The sequence below is a fragment of the Diceros bicornis genome, chromosome X, assembly GCF_020826845.1.
Source record: "Diceros bicornis minor isolate mBicDic1 chromosome X, mDicBic1.mat.cur, whole genome shotgun sequence".
Taxonomy (NCBI): Eukaryota; Metazoa; Chordata; class Mammalia; order Perissodactyla; family Rhinocerotidae; genus Diceros; species Diceros bicornis.
Window position 1 is genome coordinate 60154154 of NC_080781.1, and position 26734 is coordinate 60180887.

General features: G+C 34.6%; 2 protein-coding genes across 3 annotated transcripts in view; one reads left to right on the forward strand and one right to left on the reverse strand.

The window, feature by feature from the left end:
• LOC131401076 (uncharacterized) overlaps positions 1-26222 on the forward strand; it is a 166354-nt gene extending 140132 nt beyond the window's left edge. The window contains exons 7-8 of one of the 2 annotated variants that reach the window (XR_009217538.1): positions 18373-18496; positions 19196-26222. The gene's annotated coding sequence lies outside the window, so the exon portion shown is untranslated. Of the gene's footprint in view, positions 1-18372; positions 18497-18660; positions 18879-19195 lie in introns of those variants that run through there. The other variant, XR_009217540.1, reaches the window with a different exon arrangement.
• On the reverse strand, positions 522-1043 carry LOC131401078 (COMM domain-containing protein 6-like). The gene has a single exon (XM_058536053.1). The coding sequence runs from the start codon at positions 1028-1030 to the stop codon at positions 668-670; it is 363 nt and encodes a 120-aa protein (XP_058392036.1). The 5' UTR covers positions 1031-1043; the 3' UTR covers positions 522-667.
• Positions 26223-26734: the final 512 nt, after the last annotated feature.

Sequence of the window (26734 nt, forward strand, 5' to 3'; positions counted from 1 at the left end):
ATGCCCTGTATAGATGCAGTTTACTGTACATCGCTTATAGCTCAAGAAAGCAGTATAAAAACAATCTGATACACAAAATTTTAGGGTTTTTCATTTTCTTGAGAAAAATATTCAATGGCTATCAAAAGTATTTAGAATTAAACTTATGAACTTATAATTTTTTATCTTGCCATTTTTCCAGCTTTATTGATACATAATTGTAAGTCAATGTTTTTTGAAGAATTATTTATATAATTGGATCATTTATATTTCTTCATTTGAGGCTTCTATAATTTAATTTTAGATTTAAAAAGTTAAAGTAATTAATGATATTTATGACAAATATTTATAGAGTGCTTACTCTGGCTATGCACTTTGCACAGAATCTCTTATTTAATCCTCATAACAACTTCATAAATAGATATTATTATTATTCTAATTTACAAATAATCAAATTGAAACAGAGAGATTAAATATTATGTTGAACTACATGAACTTCCTATATGTGTAATTAAAAATGACTGAATATCAGTAACTTCATGTTTTTTTCCTGTTTGTCTGATTTTTTATTTAAAAAAATGAAAAAACAAAAGTTCAATTTTCATTCAATAAATATCATTTGATCCTTATGCAGTTCTCTTGAAGAAAGTGAAGTCCACGATTTTAGAATGATGATAGCAATCAGTTTTCACACAGTTTCAATAATTGCAGCAATTTCCTTGAACTGTCTGTAGAAATTCTGAAACTGGGGAATTGTCATTTCAAAGGACTTCTTCTTTATGTGGCCTGAATGATCTGCCACTTTTAGCATCACTGCAACGTAAGGATACTTAAGAGATCTGCAACTGTCTGAGCTCACAGCCATACCTAGTTTCCACTGAAAATCCATAAGCTGGGTGGTAACCTCGGCCTTAGCATCCAGCGGAGGCTCGCTAGACGCCTCCATGGCAAGGGTCCAGAAACGCCACCACCGACTCAGGTGAACGCTCCTCGGGCCAGCAACACTTCCGCTTCCTCTCCCCGCCCCTCGCGGCCCGGCCCGTAACTTCATGTTTTAACCCAAGAGCTTGTTCATGGTAATATAGGTAGTGAGTGAAATACATGAAATTTGAACTCTAACAGTAAGGCTCTAAAACTTATACATCATCAATCTCTGTAATTTTTCTAGGCACATCAGGGATCATTTTCATACACTACAAACCCTGATTCAAGTATCCAATATTTGTCTTAGCAGGGCCCTCTGTCTGTTTATTGCACTGCAGTGATCTAGACAGGACCTAAAGGAATATGTTATCTCCCAGATGAATCAGGAACTTGTTTCTACATTTTTGGTTAAGACTTTCTGGAGGAACTAGACACAAAGGCAGCTTTGTAAGAGAAATGATATTAAGCAGAAAGGAGGAAAGATAGGTGTAAAGGAAGTGAAGGAAGAACAAAGGTGAAGGCAAAGGACCAACAGTGGCCTGGAAGTGAGTGAGTTCAGGAGACAGTAAACTGATAGGTTAGACCGAAAGGAAGCCAGAGGTCTAAGCAACAGCAGTGCTAACTTGTCCATAAAAAATCCATAATAGACTATTGTACTGCAGGGCTTTGAAGAAGATGCAATACAGCAGAAAGAAAAGGGTGGACATCTGGGATCAGTACCCTGCTTTCCGTTTAGACCATTTTCCCTTGGAGGGGAGCCTAAGAGTTAAGAGTTTTAGTCCCACATCTATGTGATCACGGGTAAATTTCTCTGTGGGCCTCATCACTCCATCTGTACAATGAAGAGGTTAGGCAAGATGGTCTTCAAGGTCCCTTCCAGTTCTGATATTCATTTTCTCATTTATTTATTTATTTATTCATTCATTCATTCAACATGTTACCAAATAATTAGTTACTTAGTATTGGGCCATGTGCAAGTTTCCAGGAATATAGAGACAAATGAGACATGCTCCCTGCCTTCAAGAAACATACATTTTTTGGGGAAAATTTGCAGTTGTGTGGTAGAGTGAAGAAGGAGGGCAGTTAGCAAACAGTCAATATTACAAGACAGATGCTATATGGTACAGTGCCTGGAACGATCTGTGTATCAGTGAGGATACGATGCAGATTGTCACTTGTGCCTGAAATGATCAAGGAAGGCTTCATAGAGAAAGAGAGGTGATACTTGACTTGAATCTTGAAGATTGAGTAAGAAGTAGACATTCTGAGAGAAGAGAGTTGGATAACGGAGACAGAGAGAATAGCATATGCAAAGTTATTGCAATATCAAAAACTATGGTGCATTCAAGGAACTTCAAGCCTGAAGTGAGAGGCTCAGATCATGGAAAGCCTTTAATGCCATACTAAGGAGGCCTGTTTCTTCTTCATTGTCAAGTTCCTTTAACTCTTACTGTGGCATCATAGCCTGCTTACTTTCAGAACCTAGTTCAGAGATTTATACAACCAACATTTAAGAAATTATTGCTTAAGATTTCAGAGAGCATAGCAACAACAAAAACAAGAAAAGGGTAAAATACCAAAAAATTAACAGAAAAGTTCAATATCTACATTTTAAAAAGCCTTAAAATTTAACTGAAGAACAGAAAAGATAATTAGACTAAATGTAGAAATATACCCTATTCTTGAATAAGGAGACTCAATGTTATAAAGATGTCCCCTGATTTTGATCCCCTAAACTTGATCTATAAATTTAATGTAGTACTAATAATGGCACTAACTGAATAAATGAGTGTATCCAATTAGTGTGTAGACAGGCTGATTCTAAAGTTTATGTGGAAAAATAAAAGAGAATAATCATTTTTCTAAAAGTGAAATATATTAGTAATATATTGCTACAATAATTCTGCATAATAAACAACCTCAAAATCTTAATAGCTTGAAACAGCAAACATTTATTTTTCTTGCTCCTGGGTCTGTGGATCAGCTATCATTCTGCTAATCTTAACTGGGCTCAGCTGGACTTGGCTTTAGGCTGTGGTTTGGGTATGGGTCTGTTCCATGTGACCCCTTTCTCCTTATGCCAGTAGCAACCCAGAACATTTCTTCTTATGGTGACTTGCTAGAGCCCAAGAGGGCAAAACAAACTATGCAAGTATATTCAAGGCCTTTGCTCATATCACATCCTCTAACATTCCATTAGCTAAAGCAAGTCACATGGCCAAATCGAACATGAAGTAGTGAGGGCAATGCATTATATCTAGTAGGAGGTTGTTGGGGAAGAGGGAGAATCCCCTTCTGCCCTTTCCCTTAAGGTTCTTATGGCTGTCCAAATAATTAAAAGAAAAGTTAGCAGAAGAAAATAATACCAAGTTTAATAACATGTATACATGGGAGAAACCAGGGAAACGGAGTTTCTCAACAAAATGGTGGAGGTTCTCATCTTAAATACTATCTTCAGCTAAAGACAAAAGAGGATGTCGGGGGTAGGGGGAGTCAGTTATGGGAGATTACCAGAAGAGCACAGTAAATGAGAGTAAGGTTATTATGCAGATTTAAGGCCTCACCTTCCACATTGATACATTTCTAGAGATGAAGTCATCCCTCCTCTTCCCAGTACAGAGAGGGAGATACCTTTACAAATGGAGATTTTCCTTATAAATGTAAATGTTTGGCTGACAAACATTTACAGGGCCACCTAGAGAATGTGGCCTGGGAAAGACAGAATTTTTGATAAGATGGGCTTGTTGATGTCTTTCCTATTGTAGCATCTATTTTACATTATATCTTTTTCATTTTAGCTATTCTCATTAGGTGTGTAGTGATATCTCATTGTGGTTTTAACTTGTATTTCTCCTTTGACTAGCCTTAAATTTTTTTTCTATTTCTCTAATGGGTAATAAAGGTGAATATTTTTTCATGTGCTTATTTGACGTCTGTATATTCTCTCCTTCAGTGAAATGTCTGTTAATATCTTTCGTCCATTTTCTATTTGGATTGTTTAGTGTTTTTGTTTGTTTTACTATTGAGTTTTGAGAGTTATTTATATATTCTAGATACTAGTGCTTTGTCAAATGTGTGCTTTGCAAATATTTTCTCCAAGTCTGTAGTTTGTCTTTTTATCCTCTTAGAAGAGTCTTGCAGACCAAGTTTTTAAATTTGGTAGTCTAATTTATCAAATTTTTATTTTATGGGTTGTGCTTTTGGTGTCGTCTAAGAAAACCTTTCCTTAGCCCTAGACCCCAAATATTTTCACCTATTTTATTTCTAAAATTTTTATAGTTTTACATTTAAGTATGTGATCCACTTTGATCTAATTTTTGTATAAGGTATGAGGTTTAGTTCAATGTTCTTTTTTTTCTTGCCTATGAATGTCCAATTGCTGAAATGGCTATTTGTTGAAATGGCTATTCTTCCTCCATTGAGTTGCTTTTGCACTTTCATCAAAAATAAGTTGGGCATATGCGTATGTATCTATTTCTAGGTTTTCTATTCTGTTCTATTGATCAGTGTGTCTATCCCTATGCTAGTAACACACTGTAGCTAAAAACTAGGTCTTTTAAGATGAATTAGAGTGATTCCTCCCACTTTATTCTTCTTTTTAATAATTATTTTCATTATTTTAGGAACCATATCTTTCCATGTAAATTTTAGAAAAAGCTTCTCTATGTCTACAAAAAAAATCTTTGTGAGATTTTGGTAGGAATTCCATTAAACTTACAGATCAACTTGGGATAATTTACATCTTTACTAGGTTCAATCTTTCAATCCATGAACATGGTATCACTATTTATTTACATCTTCCTTTACTTATTTTATTAGTATTTATAGTTTTCAGGATAAAGTCCTATACATGTTTAAATTTATAGCTAAGTATTTCTCTTTTTGTGAGAGAGAGTATAATGGTATTGTGTATTTTTGATTCTGGTTTCCACACAATTATTCTTATTATATGGAAATGTATTAATTTCTGTTTGTTGATCTTGTATCCTGCAACCTTGCTGAACTAATTTATTAGTTCTAGGAGAATAATTTTCTCATTGCTTGTTTTGTTTTAGTTTGTTCTATAGATTCCTTGGGATTTTCTACCTATGCAACCATATCACCTGCAAATAAAATTACTTTTATTTCTTTTTTTTTAAATTGCATGACTTTAGTGTCTTGTTCTGCCTTAGTGCAGTTGCTAGAAATTTAGTACTATGTTGAAAAGGAGTGGTGAGAGTAGACATCCTTGCCTTGTTCCTGATCCTAGGGGAAAAGCATTCATTCTTTCATCATTAAGTGTGATAATGGCAGCAGTTTTTCTGTAGATGTTTTTTATGAAGTTGAGGAAATTACCTTCTATTCCAAGTTTTCTGAGAATTTTGACCGTGAAAGAGTGTTAGACTTTGTCAAATGCTTTTTCTGTGTTGTTGCTATGATCATATGATTTTTTATTTACCTGTTGTTACAGTGGGTTACATTGATTTTCAAATGTGTATCGCCCATACAAATCTGTAATAAATAGCACTTGTTCATATTGTCTTTTTATATTCTGTGGATTCTGTTTGCTAATATTTTGTTGCAGATATTTGCATCTATATTCATGAGATTCATAGTTTGTAATTTTCTTTCCTGTGATGTCTTGATCTGGTTTTGGTATTAGGGTAATGCTGGTCTCATAAAGTCAGTTGGGAAGAGTTCCCTCCTCTTGGATTTTCTGGAAGAGATTGTGTAAAATTGGTGTTAATTACTCTTTAAATGTTTTGATAGATTTCGCCAGTGAAACCATATTAGCTTAGAAACTTTTATTAGGAGCTTTGTAATTACAAATTCAATTGCATTAATGGTTATATACTATTCAGGTTTTCTATTTCTCCTTGTTTGATATTAAGTAGATTGTGGTTTATAAGGAATTGATCCATTTCTTCTAAGTAGTCAAATTTATGACCACAAAGTTTTTTTGTATTATGTCCTTATCCTTTAAATGGCTGCAGAATCTGTAGTGATAGTCCCTGCTTCATTCCTAATAGGGGTGATTTGTGTCTTCATTTTTTTTTTAATCTCCGTAAGTCTAGGAAGGAGTTTATTAATTTAAAGACATTTTTGAAGAATCAGCTATTTGTTTCAGTGATTTTTCTATACGATTTTCAATTTCACTTACTCGGCTCTTACCAATATTATTTGTTTAGTTCAGCTGGCTATGGGTTTATTTTATTCTTCTTTTCTATTTTCGTCAGATAAGAATTTAGATTATTGTGTTCAGAGCTACCTTCTTTTCAAAACTGAGCATTAAGTGTTATAATTTTTTTTCTCAGCACATTTATAGCTCTGCCCCAAGTATTTTGATGTATTTTATTTTCATTTTCATTCAGTTCCATGTAAGTTTTAAAAATTCCTGGGTAACTGCCAAATGTTTAGAGATTTTCTGTTGTTTTTGTTTTTAATTTCTTTTTTTAATTGAGGTATAATTGACATATAACATTTTATTAGTTTCAGATGTACAATAAAATGGTTCTATATTTGTATATATTGTGAAATGATCACCACAACATCTAGTTAACATTTCTCTCCATGCATAGTTACAAAACTTAAAAAAAAAAATTTTCTCATGAAAGAGATTTTTAAAATTTAATTTCTTAGCAATTTTCAAATATGCGATAGACTATTATTAACTATAGTCACCATGCTGTAGTTTACATCCCCATGACTTATTTATTTTATAACTGGAATTTTGTACCTTTGGTCCTCCTTCACCCATTTTGCTCACCTCCCACTCACTGCTACTGAGAACTACCAATATACCAATCTCTTTTCTGTATCTATGAGATTTTTCTTCTTTTTTTTAGATTCTACACAGAAATAAGATCATATGGTATTTATCTTTCTCCGTCTGACTTATTTTACTTAGCATAATGCCCTCAAGGTCCATCCATATTTTCTCATATGGCAAAATTTCATTTTTTTATTGCTGGAGTATACCATTAAATATATATACCACATCTTCTTTGTTTATCTATTGATGGACATTTAGTTTTTTCCATATCTTGGCTATTATAAATAATGCTACAATGAACATGGGGGTGCATATATCTTTTGATTTAGTGTTTTCATTTTCTTCAGATAAATACCCAGCGGTGGAATTGCTGCACCATATGGTAGTTCTATTTTTTACTTTTTGAGTAACATCCACACTGTTTTCCACAGTGACAGCACCAATTTACATTCCAAGTAACAGTGCACAAGGGTTCCCTTTTATCCACATCCTCACCAACACTTGTTATTTCTTCTTTTTGGTAATAGCCATTCTAACAGGTGTGAAGTGATATTTCATTGTGATTTTGCTTTGCATTTCCCTGACAATTAGTGATGTTTAGCATCTTTTCATGTTCTGTTCGCCATCTATATGTCTTCTTTGGACAAATGTCTATTTAGATATTATGCAAATTTTTAATCAGATTTTTTTGTTTTTTTCCTATTGAGTTGTATAAGTCCTTTATATATATTTTGCATAATAACCTTTGACCAGATATATGATTTGAAAATATTTTCTCCAATTCAGTACGTTGCCTTTTCATTTTGTTGATGATTTCCTTTGCTGTGCAGAAGCTTTTTTGTTTTCATGTAGTCCCACTTGTTTATTTTTGCTTTTGTTTCCCTTGCCTGAGGAGAGTGGTAGAAAAAATTATTGCCAAGATTTAGATTAAGGATCTTACTGCCTATGTTTTCTTCTAGGAGTTTTATGGCTTCAGGTCTTACATTCAAGTCTTTAATCCATTTTTAGTTAATTTTTGTGTATATGCAAGATAGTAGTCCAGTTTCAGTCTTTTGCATGTTGCTGTCCAGTTTTCCCAACACAATTCATTGAAAAGACTGTCCTTTTCCCATTGTATATTCTGATTCCTTTGTTGTGAATTGATGGACAATATATGCATAGATTTATTTCTGGTGTCTCTATTCTGTTCCACTGATCTATGTGTCTGTTTTTATGCCAATACCATATTGTTTTGATTACTATAGCTTTGTAATATAGCTTAAAATCAGAAAGTGTGATACCTACAGCTTTGTTCTTCTTTCTCAATATCACTTTGGCTATTCTGAATTTTTCATAGTTCCATACAAATTTTAGGATTCTTTGTTCTGTGAAAAATGCCATTGGAATTTTGGTAGAGATCATATTGAATCTGCAGATTGTTTTGGGTAGTATGGACATTTTAACAATATTACTTCTGCCAATCCATGAGCATGGAATATCTTTCTATTTATGTGTGTGTTCTTCAATTTCTTTCATCAATGTCTGTCTTATAGTTTTCAGCATACAGGTCTTTCACCTCTTTGATTAAATTCATTCTTAGGCATTTTATACTTTTTGATGCAATTGGAAATGGAATTGTTTTCTTAATTTCTATTTCTGATAGTTTATTATTAGTGTATAGAAACACAACAGACTTTCACATATTGATTTTGTATCCTGAAACTTTACTGAATTCACTTATTAGTTCTAACATGTTTTTGGTGGAGTCTCTAGGATTTTCTATATATAATATGTGGAGGATCAGAATTGGCTATCAAAAGATGTGTCTCTTTGACATGAGGATTATTTTTAGCTTGTTATTTTTTTAAAAAACTGCAGACATAGAACAAGCTCTGAAAACCAAGTAGAAGTTACGCTTTTTAAGAGACATTTACATTTGTAAGGGAAATCTCCATTTGTAAAGATATCTCCTTCTCTGTACCAGAAGAAAGGGGATGGCCTTATCTCTAGAAACTCTTATCACAGTGGAAAACAAGGACTTAAATCTGCATAATAATCTTGTTTACTGTGTTTTTCTGGTTATGTCCCCATAACTGACTCCCCCCACCCCCAACATCCTCCTTTGTCTTTAGCTAAAGATTCTATTTAAGGTGGCAGCTTTGGCCATTCTGGGAGTTACTCAATTTTCCTCGATTTCTCCCATGCATACATGTTATAAAGCTTTGTTTGATTTTCTCTGGTTTTCTGTCTCATATCAATTTAATTTGATTACTATAGCTTTGTAATATTTCTAGCCCAGCCAGAAATATCTAGAGCGTAGAGGAATTCTCTTCCTCCCCTACAGTTTGATGACTTGAATGGGCTAAAACTTTACTGGCTAGATGCTGCTTGCTCCTGGACTACTGCAGCTGAGAGATCCTGGACCCCTGACAAGAGCCGGCAGGAGGTAAACGTTCTTACCATGTCAGTCTCCTGGATCACTGCCTGCAGGGTCCAATGGAAGTGAGAGTGGTGAAGTTTTTTTTTTTTCTTTTCTAAATTTAGATTAGCAGGAGAAAATATTGGTAAAGGTACCTTTTTGGAGTCAGTGACTCTAGGAAATTTGGTTGGGTACTCATTGGTTAATTGATCCTTTTCCTGCCAGAGATGGTCACTATTTTTCCTTGTCTCTTTTTTGTCATTTGTCATAAAAAGGAAAAACCATAGAGCAAGATGCAAGCATCTATAAGCCTTTTGTCTGGGAATATGCACATGAGGTGAAAGCTGTTGCTAAGGGTATCTTGGAAGCCAAAAAGGCCACATATTTGGTGAGCACAGATCAAACAGTTAAGAGCCATTAGGGCACTCACCACTTCAAGATGTCTCCCATGAAAGGATAAATTGGGTCATGGAATGGGGTAGATGACACAGGTCCCCTACCTGTGTCAAGAAAACATCTGTTCAACAATGAGGTACTCTGTAAAGCACACATGATCCCCAACCCCATGGCATCTCCCTCCTAGGTATTATTCTGGCTTCAAGAGACCCAAGGCTTAGCTAAAGCTGTTACTGTGCCTATAAGGTGAGATTTTTCTCTTTTGTCTTGTTCTATGTCTTGAAAGCTTGACTTTGTGACCTTTCTGGTCTCTGCCATCCATAGGATGCATGTACTGGCATGCATCTTGGCTGCCAGTTGAATATACTGGGGTTCCTGGACACACTCTTTTTGTCCAGCTGTGCCAGCTTTCAGTGGAGTTTGTCATAGGGAGTCTCAATTGATTTCATTAGGGGCATTTGTCGTCTCAACCTTCATTGCTGTTGTGCAATGATGGCAATTGTTTTCTTAGACTATTTTTGGGAGTAAACTTTATGGATCTCCTCTGGGGACAGCACTTACATCCATGGTTAAGCTTGTTGGTATGAGTCTCTATTAAGATCCTACTCATCAATGTAGCCAGATGATGGATCATTTAAATTAGAAAAACTTCTAAATTGGGAAAAGAAATTGTGAGAGCTCTCATCATAATTGTTTTATTGGTACCTATGAAAAGGCCAAATTAAGAAAAACAAGAAATAATAAAAGATCATGACTAGCATTAAGATCCTGAATCAGGGTACAATTAAATTGAGAAAATGTAAAAGTATAAATATTGATAAGATTATAAAGTTTGGGATGTTTACGCTACTTTTATACAAAGAGGTTATATCAACTTTGCCTGAGTATGTTTTAAAATGTCTGACTGGGAATGTTTCCCCTATCCAAAATTATAAGACCAAGACCTGTTGATAAAGTCCTAATGAAAGCTATGATTAGATGTATAAGATTTGATGGAATTCAGATGAAATTCTGTAAAAAAAATTGATATATTTATGAGCTTTATGTTAAGTGATTGCATCTCTTTTTGCCTGATTGTGCTATAGATTTTATTGTGGAGAGAGACATGATGTATCACTGGGGAATATTTCCCCTGCCTGATTGTAAAACAGCATCTAAATCTGCCCTTCAGACAATGGTAATTAAATTTACTAAAGGGAAATCAATAGAGTTGCCTGAGCCCACACCATATGAGATAAAAACTAGAGGCTAATATCAGGTGCTAATAAAAAGGATAATAAAACCCTCTCCTGTTCCTCTCAAAATTCTCCTAGATATTAATTGAGATAAAAGATTGAGACATTAGAAACTGATAAGGCAAATATGCCCCAGAAACTCCACCTTGAAAAAAAAACTTGAATGCTTTTTCTTTGCCATCATAATGTAGATTATCTACTCTCATGCTCTCTAGGACCTGAGAGCCATTCTTTGAAATACAAATGTTTCTCATAAACTAGTAAGTTTTGTACTGCACCTGATTCATAACAAAAATTTAACACCTCTCTCTGTGTCTACCTGTGTGTTCATGTGTGTCTATATATATTTTATATATGTGTCATATTTTACCTCTGGATGGTATGGCCAAAATAAAGCACTCTGTTTAATTTGCTTAAAGCAAGCACTTACAAAAATTATTTCTAAATGAAACTAACCCAGAAGTCTTTCAAGTTAACTTGATATGAAATAATATTTGGTAAATAAAAGCTTGTTTACATTTTTGGTTTGATTAAAATAGACACATCCACAGAGTTGTCAACACTGGATATGATGCAGACATACAGCCAGGGTTTACTAGTCAAATAAGCTCGAGTTATCCCTGTTACAAATTTGTCAGAAAATAACAGCTTTAAATAATAGCTAATTTTGTCTAATGTCTCATGAAGTTTTTGTGGGTAATCTAAACATAATTGTGGGGAACAAATTATTTAGAAGTAAATGAGATAAGAGTTTAAATTTTTAGCAATAATTATATTTTATGACATGTATTCAATAACTTCCAAAATCTATTTGGTAGTTAGAAACTTTGAATTTTTGCTGGGTTAAATTAAATGATAAAAACTCATTAACTATCTAGATCATTTCCAAATAAGATAAAATATTAGGCATTAATTATTAAATATAGGTTTATCTACTTTTTACTTATTATTACAGAGAAACTCAAAACTGTTTGGGTCTATTAATAAATATGTCTTGCATTTTATTAAAAGATTGTACTATGAAGTAATGTGTTTCTAAAAAATTATAAAATGTATTCATAAACTTACCAAGCCACAGAATATTATGTAAGATATATGTCTTCAGTAAAGAAGGTATAGGTAATGGAAATATTTTTATTTGGTTAATAAAGATAAATTTTCCCTAAAGTACTAGGAGGGAAAGAAAAGAAGGCATGGGACAACTTCTGAATGTAAAAAAAATGTTATAAAAGGTTTGTGGAATAGGAAACCTGAGAAAAGAATTATGCATTGTCAATTTGGCTAAGATTAAAATAAATTTAATTAAGTGAATACGTTTTAATATCAAAAGTATGCTGATGCAAAGTTAGGATTTGTTTTTTTCTCTCTCTCAAAAGGATAATTTTCTTAAACTTTTAGTCTGCTCTTGGTAAAGAAATTATGAAAGTTTTTTCTTTGAGTAGTTGACTAGGAGGGTAAGGATTTTATGTTTTATCAAAATAAATTTACTATATTGTTTTTAGCAGGTTTTTAATCACAGATGCTAAGGTTTTTCTTACAGCTATTTAATTTTCTACATTCACCTAAAATTATTTAATTGTAACCATGGTTAAATGGATAACTAAGCATTGTTTGATAGAGACCTATGATACTATGTGGGTAAATGTTATAGATATAAGTATTTTCAAAAAATTATATAACATTACTAAAATTCTGATCATGGTTATCAGTCATAATTCTAGTTATTATCTTAGAATGTTGTATGTCACAAAAATAACCAAGCTTCTTTGTCAATTGTCATTTTTAAGTTTTTTGTCATTTACAGATAGTTATTGTTTAACTCTGATGCCTTTTCAAATATGTTTCATCTTCAGAGAGATTCATGGAAAGGACTCTGACACTTTAGAATACAGGTTCCTGATAAACTGCTAACAAATGATCAATATCAAGTGTTGATTATATGGGACTGAATAAACTGACGAGGATGATTATAATTTTTATGACTTTCCATTTAAAATATTGCCGAATTTTTAAATTATTTTGTTTTTTTTCAAATTGAAGGAAATTTTTTTCTTTTTTTTTGTGAGGAAGATCAGCCCTGAGCTAACATCCATGCCAATCTTCCTCTTTTTGCTGAGGAAGACTGATCCTGAGCTAACATCTATTGCCAAGCCTCCTCCTTTGTTCCCCTCTTTTCTCCCCAAAGCCCCAGTAGATAGTTGTACGTCATAGTTGCACATCCCTCTAGTTGCTGTATGTAGGATACCACCACAGCGTGACCAGACAAGTGGCGCATTGGTGCATGCCCCAGATCCGAACCCAGGCCGCCAGTAGTGGAGCATGCGCATTTAACCACTAAGGCACAGGGCCGGCCCTTCTCTTTTTTCTTAAGATAACTATGACTTATAGCAATTTGGTAAATTATACTTTTGTAAACAGAATTGAAACATTTATTTTTTTCTCCCTACTTGATCATTCCAGAATTAGTGAGTAAATATTCTTATTAACATATCAATATGGTTATTTGCATAAGTTCAATAAGAATCTGTTCTCCATATAACAGGACACAATTGGAAACATTGGTTATATTACCAAAGCTTTGACTGGAATGTCATATTTGAGAGAAACATGCATAGACTCAGATATGACCAGACAGCTTTTGAGGAACTAAGATTGGACTTTATGAAATAAAGCCATGAAAATATTGGCCTAGTACCTTGTTAGGGTTTCCAGCAACCTACCAGGTGAGTAAGGAAGGTCACTTCTCTGATGGGTGCAAGGAACATCAGTGTTTTGGGAAACCTCAAAAGAAGAGAGGAATTTACCCAAATCTATAGGTGTTGCAGGCAAATTCTGATGACAAAGTCCTTGTCTTAGCTCCCCTGGCCTGGACATGCCTTTAAAATTCAATCTGAGATTCCTTATAACAAGTTACAGCAAAGCAGATTTAAAGGAGCCTGTATGATCAATTTCTATTCTTGCTGTACTTATGTAAATAATTGGCAAAATTTATTGAAACTAAGCTTATATTACAAACCAGTTTGTCTTAATTTGGCTATCTTTGGTAAAAATGAGGGTGATTTTAGAGAGAAAAAATATGTTTCAGTAGAAACTTTAATATACATTTGTGGATATTACATTGTAGTTCTGTTAATTGTCTTTGACGTTTTTGTTCCCTACCTGTAAACTGGACTGGATCCTGAATTCATCTAGTCTCCTAAAATATCTGGCTATAAATCTCTAAGCTAACGTTTTCAATTTTTTTCCATCATTTGCATTTGAAATCATTAAGAACAGAAACGACCCTGGTTCCTAAAGCCTGGCAAAGTGAAACTGGACAACTTGATATAAACTTAAGAGAGATCACCAGAATAGCATGCTTGTTGTTGTGTAAGCCACTCAAAAGGATGCCTGAACACTTGATCACATCATCAGAGACATTTCAAGCTGAAAAAAATGCTTTGACCCTGACATCTAAAAATCCTCTTGACTGGCTGTCTCCTGAGCTCAGAAACTGATTTACAATTTAATTTGCTCCAAGTGTTAACCTTCTTCTGTTTGTTTCCTTAGAAATACTTCCTATTAAATACCTGATTGCTTGCTTCCACAATATAGGCTCAGCTTTGGGAGCCCACCTGCATCACCACCTTTTACAATGAATTTAACTGGACTGATGTATCATCAAGACTAAGAAATGTGATCAATGAGATGTAACAATCTACCAACCCACCTTTTGGACTATGAAACTTATAAAAGTTTCAAAGGACTATGAAACTTTTTACTGTGAGGGATGAGAATTGGCCACACCAAGATGTGTCTCTGGCCTGAGGACTATTTTTGGCTGGTTATTTTTTTTTAAAAAAACTTCAGACATGGGACAAGCTCTGAAAACCAAGTGGAAGTTACCCTTTTAAAGAGACATTTACATTTGTAAGGGAAATCTCCATTTGTAAAGATATCTCCCTCTCTGTACCAGGAGGAGGGGGATGACCTTATCTCTAAGAACTCTTATCAATGTGGAAGATAAAGACTTAAACCTACATAATAACCTTACTCTTGTTTACTGTGCTTTTCTGGTAATCTCCCATAACTGAGTTCTCCCACCCCCAGCATCCTCCTTTGTCTTTAGCTAAAGATGCTGTTTAAGGTGGCAGCTTTGGCCATTCTGTGAGTTACTCAGTTTTCCTGGGTTTCTCCCATGTATATGTGTTATAAAGCTTTGATTGATTTTTCTCCAGTTATTCTGTCTCATGTCAATTTAATTCATAGCTCAGCAGAAAGATCTAGAGCATAGAGGAATTCTCTTCCTCCTCTACAAATATCAAGTCATCTGCAAATAGTTACAGTTTTGCTTCTTCCTTTCCAATTTGGATGATTTTATTTCTTTTTCTTGCCTAATTGCTCTGGCTATGACTTCTAATACTATGCTGAATAAAAGTGGAGAGATTGGGAATCCTTATCCTCTTCCTGATCTTAGAGAAAAAGCTTTCAGCTTTTCATCATTGAGTATGATGTTAGCTGTGCCCTTGTCATATATGACCTCTATTATGTTGAGGTATGTTCCCTCCTTCCACACTTGTTGAGAATTTATATCATAAATGTATGTGGAATTTTATCAAATGCTTTTTCTGCACATATTGAGATGATCATATGATTTTTATTTTTTATTTTGTTAATGTGATGTATCACATTGGTTGATTTGGGGATTTTGAACTATCCTTACATCCCTGGACTAGATCCCACTTGATCATTGCGTATGATACTTTCAGTGTATTGTTAAATTAGGTTTTGATTTCTATTTAATTCCATTGTGGTCAGAGAACATACTCTGTATGATGTCCAATCTTTTACATTTTTTGAGATTTATCTTACAGCTCGGTATTTGGTATATATTATGTTCTATGGATGCTTTAAAAAAATTAACATTCTACTGTTATTAGGTGGAATGTTCTACATATGTAATTAGATCCTATTGGTCAATTGTGTTCTAATTTTTTTATATATTTGCTGATTTTCTGTGTAGTAGTGTTATCAATTGTTAAGTGTGTGTTGTTGACGTCTCCAACTATAATTTTGAATTTATCTATTTTTCCTTTCAGGTCTATCAGTTTGCTTCATTTACTTTGGGGCTCTGTTGCTTCTCCTATTTGGTACATACACATTTAGAAGTGTTATGTCTTCCTTGTAGATTAATTGTTTCATACTTATGCAACGCCCCTCTTTGTCTCAAATTTTCTTTGCTCTGCAGACTCTTTTATTTGATATTAATATAGCCACTCCTACTTATCAAGATTAATATTTGCCTTGTATCTCTTTTTCCATCCTCTTATGTGCAAACTACCTATATAGTCATGCTTTGCTTAATGACAGGGATGCGTTTTGAGAAATATGTCATTAGTGGTTTCATCATTCTGTGAATATCATAGAGTGTATTGAAAGGGATGAAAATTTGCCACCCCAAAATGTGTCCCTTTAGCATAAGTATTATTTTAGGCTTATTATTTAAAAAAAACAAAAGGATCATAAAAATTTTTGTGTTATCTCCCCCTTAACTGCTTAAAATAATTCAGATTACAAAAACTTGTCTAAAGAAGTGAGCTGTCCCCTTAGCATAACATGAACTAGATAGTAAACAGGGAGGAATCTGGAAAAGCCTGTTTGTTGGGCTTCCTTCTATGTTCTTCTGTTTCTGTGTGGCCAAACACTTGTTTTCCAAATGTTTTCTCCTTTTTACCTACTTTCTTCCCTTTGAAGTCCCTGACTCTCACCACCCCCAACATCTTTTTCTTTAGCTGAGCATGGCTTTAGCTGATGAGGGCTTCAGCCACTTTGATGAGTTACTTGGTTTTCCGGGTTTTCTCCCATATATACATGTTATTAAACTTTTGTTTGTTTTTCTCCTGTTAATCTGTCTCATGTCAATTTAATTCTTAGACCAGCCAGAAGAACCTAGAAGTGTCAAGGAAAATTTCTCCTCTACAGTTCTTACACAAACCTAGATGGTATAGCCTACTACACACTTAGGCTATACAGTACTAATCTTATGGGCCCACTGTTGTATATGGGATCTGTCATTGACTAAAACACTATTATGCTGTGCATGACTGTATTGTATTTCAAGTGAGTTTCTTGTAGAAAGCATACTGTTGGATCTTGTTTTACTTTTAATTTACTATGCAAACCTCTGCCTTTAATTGGTATACTTACACCATTTACATTTAAGGTAATTATTGATGTGACAGGGCTTCAGTCTGACATTTTAGTTTTTGTTTTCTGTTTATACTCTTTATTTTTTCTGTTTACTTATCTTCTTCTGGGTTATTTGAATTTTTTTTAGGATTACATCTTGATATATTTATAGTGTTTTTGAGTATATTGTTTTGTATAATTTTCTTAGTGGTTACACAAGTATCAAAACATACATAAATAACTTATCAAAGTCTGTTGTTAAAATTTTTACCCCTTTTACTGAAATGTAGGGACTTTACTTTTATTTAGGTCCTTTTACCTCTCCTCTTTTGGGAAAAAAAACATCTTAAACATTTCCTCTATATACACTGAACACTACATCAGATGGTGTGATGTTTTCTGCTTTCCCCATGAAATATGATTTAAGAAACTCTTGAAAGTAGGATAGTCTATTATAATTACCAATGTTTTAAACCTATTCTGATGTTCTTCTTTCCTTTCTGAAATTTCAAATCTCATCCTCTTACCTCTCCTGTTTGAAAAGCTTTCTTTAGCCATTATTTTAGAGTAGTTTTTTAGCAACAAACTCTCTTAGTATTTTTTTATCTTAAAATATCTTTATTTACCATTCATCCTTGAAGGATATTTTTACCAGATAACAAATCAGGCTTGACAGTTATTATCTTTAGGTACTTGAAAAAGGTTGTGCTACTTCCTTTTGGCCTCCATACTTTCAGATGTGAAATTCACTGTTATTCAAATTAGTGTTCCTATGTAAAGAATATGTCTTTGTGTAAAGAACATGTCTTTGGCTGCTTTCAAGATGTTTAACTGTCTTTATTTTTCATAAGTTTAGGATGTGCCTTGGTGTGGATTTCTTTGAGTTTATTCTACCTAATATTCACTCAGCTTCTTGAATCTGTAGGTTTATGTAGTTCTTCAAATTTCCAAAGTTTTCAGTCATTATTTCTTCAGATACTTTTTCAGTCCCTCTTTGTCTCCATTTTTTGGACACCAATGATATAAAATCTAGCTCTTTTTTATTGTCCCAAAGGTAGCTGAGGCTGTTTTCATTTTTTCCACTCTATTTCTCTCTGTTGATCAGATTGGGTAAATTCCACTGATCTATCCTAAAGTTCTCTGATTGTGTCTTATGTCATTTCCACTCTCCTGTGGGGCCCATCCAGCGAATTTTTAAAAATTTTCTATTATTGTATTTTTAAATTCTATAATTTTCATTTTATAATTCCTACTGATTAGCTGAGATTGTCTATTTTTTCTTTTGTCTGAAGAGAATTCATAATTGCTTGTTGAACCATTTTTATGATGACTGCTTTAAAATCCTTGTCTGATAATTCCAACATCTGATTCATCTTGGTGTTGGCATCTGTTGATTATCTTTTCTCTTTTGAGGTGTGAATTTCCTTATTCTTTTTATGGTGAGTGATTTCCTACTGCAACCTGGAACGTTTGGATATTATATTATGAGACTTTTGATCCTATTTTATCTTCTTTTCCAGCCAGCAGTTCCCCTATTAAGATGTAGCTCAAGGTGTGGATAGATATGTATATTCAATTTCCTGCTGAACTTCACTGGCACCACCTTGGCAAAGTGGGACATTGACTTACACTGCCTTTCTACAGGTGAGTAGAATGGAAATTCAACTGCCCCTTCATATCTGCTGACACTTTCTCATCTTGCACTTTCTCCTTACCTCTATTTAGGGGTATAAGATCAGCTCTTCCCTTGGCTTCCTGACACCATGGGAAGGAGAAGCAGGTGATTAACTTTCACTGTTTTCTTGCAGAAGGACAGAAGCAGAAGCTCAGCTCACTACTGACCACTGCACCAGGGGAAGAGGGTAGCTGAGTGTCCACTGCCTATCCCTGAAACACCTCTTTCCTCCTCTTTGATGCTGGGTTTGATTGGAGGCTCAGCTCCCCTCTGTGACTTACTGCCTCCAGAAAAGGGAGGAAGCAGAATGTCAACCACCCTGCTGACACCACCTTTTTATACACCTTAATGTCAGTAGGTATGGAGGTTCAGCTCTCCTTTTGATCTTGCTGACATCAGGGTTGTGGGGAAAGTGCCGTGTTGACTAACCCCAACTCACATTGCCTTGTTCAGTCTCAATGATGCTGGAAGAGGGTAAAGTCTAAGTTTCCTATTGGGTGCAACTGACACAAAGGTGAGAGGTGAAGCCTAGAGGTGACTAGCCTTGCTTTGCATTGCCTCGTTAAATCTAGTTGATGCAGGGTGGTTATGGAGGCTCAATTTGGCACTGAATCCCATTAACAAGACTACCTTGAGATGATAATCAGAGCACTATCTGCTTTTTCTAGGTGATAAATGGAGGCTCAACTCTCCCACTTAGCCCCACTGGCATTACTCAGGAGGGAGAATCAGAACACCTCTTGGTTCTGCCTGGTGGGTGATGGAAGATTAGCTTCTTTCTTGATCTTGTTGACACTACTCAGCAAGGGACTCTGATCATTGCTATATACTTCTGCTGTTAAGGGGATGAAAAATAATCTTCTCAGTCAGCCACTCCAATGTGAACTAGAAGAGGAATCAGAAGGTGAGGATTGGAGGAAGTTCCGGTTCAAGATGGTGATGTAGAAGGATCCTGAACTCACCTCGTCCCATTGATACACTGAATCTGTGGCTACATATGGAACAATTTCTTCTGAAAGAAACCTAAAAACTAGCTGAATGTCTCATACACATTGGGCGAATGGGAATAAACCCACGTTGAAATGGATAGAAAAGGCGAGACACAATCTTGCCATAAACCTCACCCTTAGTGTGATGACTCACAATCAGGAGGGAATTCACAACCCCAAGCTTCTCCCTGAGGAGTGAAAGGTTTGAACCACACATCTGGCCACACAAAGTTTAAGACCTGCACCTAAAAGATAGGCCCTCAAAACATCTAGCTTTGAATGCTAATGGTGCTTGCATTCACAAGACTCAAAAAGGTATAGTGATTTTGGAAACAGTTCTTAAAGGGCTCGTGTGGACTCACTCATGCCAGGGACCAGTGCAGAGGCAGCTGACTGAAAAGTGCCCAGTCTTCCTGTTAAAGAGGCCTATTTGCTTATCTTAAAGCTGTAGCTTGAGGGACAGGCATCTAATTTAACACACAACAAAGGAAATAGTGAAATACTCTTCAAAGACAGAGGCCAACAGTCACCATCTTTATGTTCTCACTCTGCCTTGATCCAGGAGGCCAGGATATCCTAGAAAGGAGCTTATACACTCACTTGGCACCCTGATTTTAGCAGCTGCCACCCAGGACACACTTCTTGATTGTGTGGCTCTGGGGGCAAGTGGGGCTTATGCTTGCAGGTCCCATAGTACTGTAACAAACAGAGAAAGAGTTCTTAACCAGCTATACCCCCAAGGCACAACAGAGAGGCAACTGACTGAAACACCCAATCCTTCTGTGAAAAAGGCCTATTAGCTTATCTTCATAGCTGCAGCCTCAGGGGCAGGCTTCTAATTAAACACACTTCTAGGGGCTGACTACAATCCTCTTCAGAGACTCGGTAGGCTGGTAGGCACCATATTTGTGCTCTCCCTCTGTCCTACCCCACAGCACTGGTATCTCCAAGAAAGGAGCTTGTGTACACATCTGGTGCCCCAGCTTTTGTGGCTGCCACCCAGAGGACACATCCCTTGATATCCTGACTCTGGTGGCCAACAGGACTTGTGATCATGGATTCAATAGGACAGTAGCAAACAAAGAAACAGTTCTTAACTGACTATCACTTCAGGACTCAGTGCAGAGGGAGCATACAGAAACACCATCTCCAACTCTTACCTTGAAAGAAGTATATTTGCATACTTTAAAAACTGCTGCCTGAAGGTACAGCTTTCAATCATCCTGAATCAAGATTCTAAGATCCTCCACTTGGGACACTGATGGGTCTTGGCACACCCTCAACTACTGGGAGTCACTAAGAATAAAGTAGGCTCTTTGAAAATCACAAAGATTTGAGAGACAACAAAGAACTAGGGCAAGATTGAATGATAATGTTCATCACCTACATGAGGCCACTCCTTCAAGACTGGGAGATGTGGCTCTTTTATCTAATGCATAGAAACCAACACAGAGAGTAAAGGAAAATGAAGAAACAAATGAATATGTTTCAAACAATAGAATAACATAGAAACCTCAGAAAAAAACTTTAATGAAGTGGAAATAAGTAATTTACCTGATAAAGAGTTGAAAGTAATAGTCATAAAGATGCTCAGCAAACTCAGGAGAAGAATGGATAAACAAAGTGAGAATTTCAACAAAGAGATAGAAAATATAAGAAAGTACCAAGTAGAAGCCACATAGCGGAAGAATGCAATAACTGCACTTAAATATACAATATAGGAATTCAACAGCAGACTAAATGAAGCAGAATAAAGGACCAGTGAACTCAAAAACAGAGCAGTAGAACTCATCTAATCAGAGCAGCAAAAAGAATGAAATAGAGTAAAGAGAGCTTATGAAGCTTATGTGAAAACATCAAGCAGGCCAACATTCACACTATGAATCCCAGAATGAGAAGAGAGAAAAAGGAGAAAAAACTCATTTGAAGAAATAATGGCTGGAAACTTCCCTAAAAGGAGAAGGAAACAATCATCCAGATCCAGGAAGTCCAGAGAGCTCCAAATATTAAACCCAAAGAGACTCACACCAAGACATATTATAATTAAAATGTGAAAAGTTAAAAGATAAGGAAATAATCTTAAAAGCAGCAAGAGACAAACAACTTGTTATATACAAGGTAACTCTCATAAGACTATCAGCAAATTTTTCAGCAGAAACTTTGCAGGCCAGAAGAGAGAGGCACCGTATATTCAAAGTGATGAAAAAAAGCCTGATAACTAAGAATACTCTACCCAGCAATGTTGTCCTTCACAATTGATGGAAAGATAAAAACTTTTCTAGACAAGCACCACTAGATTGACCTTACAAGAAATGTGAAAGGGGACTCTTTAAGGTGAGATGAAAGGGCACTAATTAATAACAGGAAAATATATGAAATCATAAATCTCATGGGTAAAAGTAAATATTAGGTAAAATTCAAAATAATCTACTTTGTAAAGCTGGTGGCTTGATCACTTAAAAAGCTAGTATGAAGGTTAAAAGGCAAATTAGTAAAAATTATTGTAGTTATAACTACAATAATTTGTGGATACATAAGATAAAAAGAAGTAAATTGTGACATAAATAACATAAAACATTGAAGGGTGTGTAAATATGTAGTGCTTTAGAATGCATTTAAACTTAAGTTGTTATCAATTTAAAATAGACTGTTATAAATATAAGTTGTTTTATGTAAGACTCATGGTAATCACACAGCAAAATCTATAGTAGATACACAAAAGACAAAAGGAAAGTAATGTAAGCATCTCAATACAGAAAAATCATCAAATCACAAAGGAAGCGAGGAAGAGAAGAAGAAATGAACAAAGGAAATACAAACATCAGAAAAAAAATAACCAAATGGCAATAAGTACATACCTATCAATAATTATTTTAAATGAAAATGGACGAGATTCTCCAATCAAAAGACTTAGAGTGGCTGAATGAATAAAAAAAAAAAGACCCATCTATATGCTCCCTGTAAGAGAATCACTTCAGATGTAAAGACATGCACAAACTGAAAATGAAGGGATGGAGAATGATACTCTAATTTCATGCAAATGGAAACTAAAAGAAAGCTGTGGTAGTTAGACAAAATAGACTTTAAAACAAAGACAGTCATAAGAGACAAAGAAGGTCATTACATAATGATACAGGGGTCAATCCAACAAGAGGATATAACATTTATAAATATTTATGCACCCAACATAGGAGCACCTAAATATAGGAAGCAAATATTAATAGAAATAAAAATGAGAAAAAGATAGCAATACAGTAATAGTATGGGACTTTAACACCCTACTTACTTCAATGAATAGATCATCTAGACAGGAAATCAATAAGGAAACATTTACCTTAAATGTCAGGTGACACCCGATGGACTTAATAGATATATATAGAACATTCCATCCAAAAACTGCATAATACACATTTTTTTTCAAGTGCACATAAAAAACTCCCCAGGATAGATCACATTTTAGGCCACAAAAAAAGTTTCAATAAATTCAAGAAGATTGAAATCATATCAAACATCTTTTCCAACAACAGTGGTATGAAACTAGAAATCAACTACAAGAAGAAAATTGAAAGAACAAAAACAGATGGAGACTAAACAACATGCTACTAAACAACCAATGGGTCAATGAAGAAATCAAAGAGAAAATTAAAAAAATACCTTGAAACAAATGGAACTAGAAACACAACTTTCCAAAAGCTATGGACACAGCAAAAGCAGTTCTAAGAGGGAAGTTTGTAGAGATACATGCCTACCTCAAGAAACAAGAAAAATCTCAAATAAACAACCTAACTTTAAACTTCAAGAAACTAGAAAAAGAAGAACAAAAGAAGCCAAAAGTTAGTATAAGTTAGGGAATAACAGAGATTAGAGTGGAAATAAATCATATACAGTCTAAAAAGATAATAGAACTGATCAATGAAACTAAGAACTAGTTCTGTAAAAAGATAATCAAAATTGACAAACCTTCAACTAGTCTCACCAAGAAAAAAAAGAGGGATGATTCAAATAAATAAAATCAGAAATGAAAGAGGAGATGTTACAACTGATACCACAGAAATAAAAAGTATTGTAGGAGGCTACTATGAACAATTATATGCCAAAAAATTGGAAAACCTAGAAGAAATGGATAAATTCTAGGAATACACAGCCTTCCAATACTGAATCATGAAGAAATAGAAAATCTGAATAGATCAATTATTAGTAAGGAGGTTGAATCAGTAATTAAAAACCTCCCAACAAACAAAAGTCCAAGAACATATGGCTTCACAGGTAAATTCTACCAAATATTCAAAGAAGAATTAGTATCAATCCTTCCCAAACTCTTCAATAATTTGAAGAGAAAAAAATACGTCCAAGATTATTTTATGAGGCCAGGATTACCCTGATGCCAAAACTAGATAAAGACACAAAAATAAATGAAAATTATAGGTGAATATCACTGATGAACATGGACACAAAAATCCTCAACAAAATATTAACAAAACAAATTCAACAATACATTAAAAGCATCATACACCATGATTAAGTGGGATTTTTTCTGGGGATTCAAGGATGGTTCAACATCCACAAATCAATCAATGAAATACACCCCATTAACAAAATGAAGGATAAAAATCATATGGTCATCTCAATAGCTGCAGAAACATCATTTGACAGAATTGATCATCCATTTATTATAAAAACTTTCAACAAAGTGGGTATAGAAGGAACGTACCTCAACGTAATAAAGACCACATATGACAAACCCACAGATAACATCATGCTCAATGGCGAAAGCTGCAAGTTTTCCTCTAATATCAGGAACAAGACAAGATTGACAACTCTTGCCACTTTATTCAACATAGTATTGGAAGTCCTAAGAGCAATTAGGCAAGAAAAGGAAAAAAGACATCCAAATCAGAAAGAAAGAAGTAAAACTGTCACTATTTGCAGATGTCATGATATTACACATAGAAAAACCTAAAGACTCCACCAAAAAACTGTTAGAACTAACAAATGAATTCAGTAAAGTTGCAGGATACAGAATCAATATACAAAAATTTGTTGCATTTCCATACACTAATAACAAGCTATCAGAAAGAGAAAGTAAGAAAGCAATCCTGTTTTCACATGTATCAAAAAGAAAGAAATACCTAGAAATAAATTTAACCAAGGAGATGAAAGACCCATATACTGAAAACTATAAAACATTGATGATAGAAATTGAAGAAGACACACATAAAGGGGAAGATATTCCGTGCTCATGAAGTGGAAGAATTAATATAGTTAAAATGTCTGTACTACCCAAAGCAATCTACAGATTCAATGCAATCCCCACAAAAATTCCATTGGCAATTTTCACAGAACTAGAACAAATAATTCTAAAATTTTATGGAATCACAAAACACCCTTAATAGCCAAAGCAATCTTAAGAAAGATGAAAAAAGCTAGAGGCATAACATTCTCTGATTTCAAACTATACTACAAAGCTATAGTAACTAAAATGGTATGGTATTGGCACTAAAACAGACACAGAAATCAATGGAAGAGAATATACCCATGCATATATGATCAATAAATTTACAACAAAGGAGGCAAGAATATACATTGTGGTAAGGACAGTCTCTTCAACAAGTGGAATTGGGAAAACTGGACAGCTACATGCAAAAGAATGAAGCTGTGCCAATCTCTTACACCATATGCAAAAATAAATTCAAAGTGGATTAAGACCTTGAACCATAAAACTCCTAGAAGAAAACAAAGACAGTGAGGTTCTTGACCTAAATCATGGCAATGCTTTTTTGGACCAGTCTCCTCAGGCTAGGGCAACAAAAGCAAAAATAAACAAGTGAGACTACATAAAAATAAAAAGCTTCTGCACAGCAAAAGAAACCATCAACAAAATAAAAAGGCAACCTACTGAATGGGAGACAATACTTGCAAATCATATATCTGATAAGGGGTTAATATCTACAATATATGAAAAACACATACAACTCTATAGCAAAGAAGCAAATAATCCAATTGAAAAATGGGCAGAAAATCTGAATAGACATTTTTCCAAAGAAGACATACACATGGCCAACAGGTACATGAGGAGCTGCTCAACATTACTAATCATCAGGGAAATACAAATCAAAACCACAATGAGATATCACCTCACACCTGTTAGGATGGCTACTATCAAAAAGGCAAGAAATAACAAGTGTTGGTGAGGATGCGGATACAAAGGGAACCCTTGAGCACTGTTGGTTGGTAGGTAAATTGGTGCTGCCACTATGGAAAGCAGTATGGAGTTTCCTCAAAAAATAAAAATAGAACTACCCATAATCCAGCAATTTCACTTCTGGGTTTTATCCAAAGAAAATAAAACCACTAACTTGAAAAGATATATGAACCCCCTTGTTCAGTGCAGCATTATTTACCATAGCTCAAATATGAAAACAACCTAAGTGTCCATAAATGGAGGCATGGATAAAGAAAATGTGGAATATATACATAATGGAATATTATTCAGCCATAAAAAACAATTAAATCTTACCACTTGTGATAACATGGATGGACCTTGAGGGCATTATGCTAAGTGAAATCAGTCAGACAGAGAAAGACAAATATTATATGATCTCACTTATATGTGGAATCTAAAAAAAAAACAACCTTATAGATACAGAGAACAGATTGATGGTGCCAGTGTTGGAGGGTTGGGAGTGGGCAAAATGGGTGACGGGGGGCAAAATGGGTGACGGGAGTCAAAAGGTACAAACTTCAAGTTATAAAATAACCAAGTCATGGGGATGTAATATTCGGCGTGGTTAATAATACTGTAATAGTTAATAATACTGTATTTCATATTTAAAAATTGCTAATAGAATACATCTTAAAAGTTCTAATCACAAAAATAAATTCTATCAGTATGGTGATGGATGTGAACTAGAATTATTGTGGTGATCATTTTGCAACACACACAAATATCAAATCATTGTGTTGTACACCTTAAACTAATATAATATTATGTGTCATTTATGTCTCAATTAAAAAAAAAGTGAGGACTGATTCTACATGGTGGAGGGGAGTGGGGAATAGGATGGAAGATCAGTTCCCTTTTTGTCCTTGTGGGGATAGGGTGAAGATTTTCTGGTGGTATTTGGACGGAATAGGACACATTGCTGAAAAGATTTTTTGTTGTTAAGCCACCTTTCCAGTTTTCTTTTTTTTTTTTTGCCCGAGCAAACAGGGTTTTTC

Coding starts and splice junctions, on each gene's coding strand:
- LOC131401078 (XM_058536053.1), bottom strand. CDS start 1,030: ATGAAGTTACGGGCCGGGCCGCGAGGGGCGGGGAGAGGAAGCGGAAGT.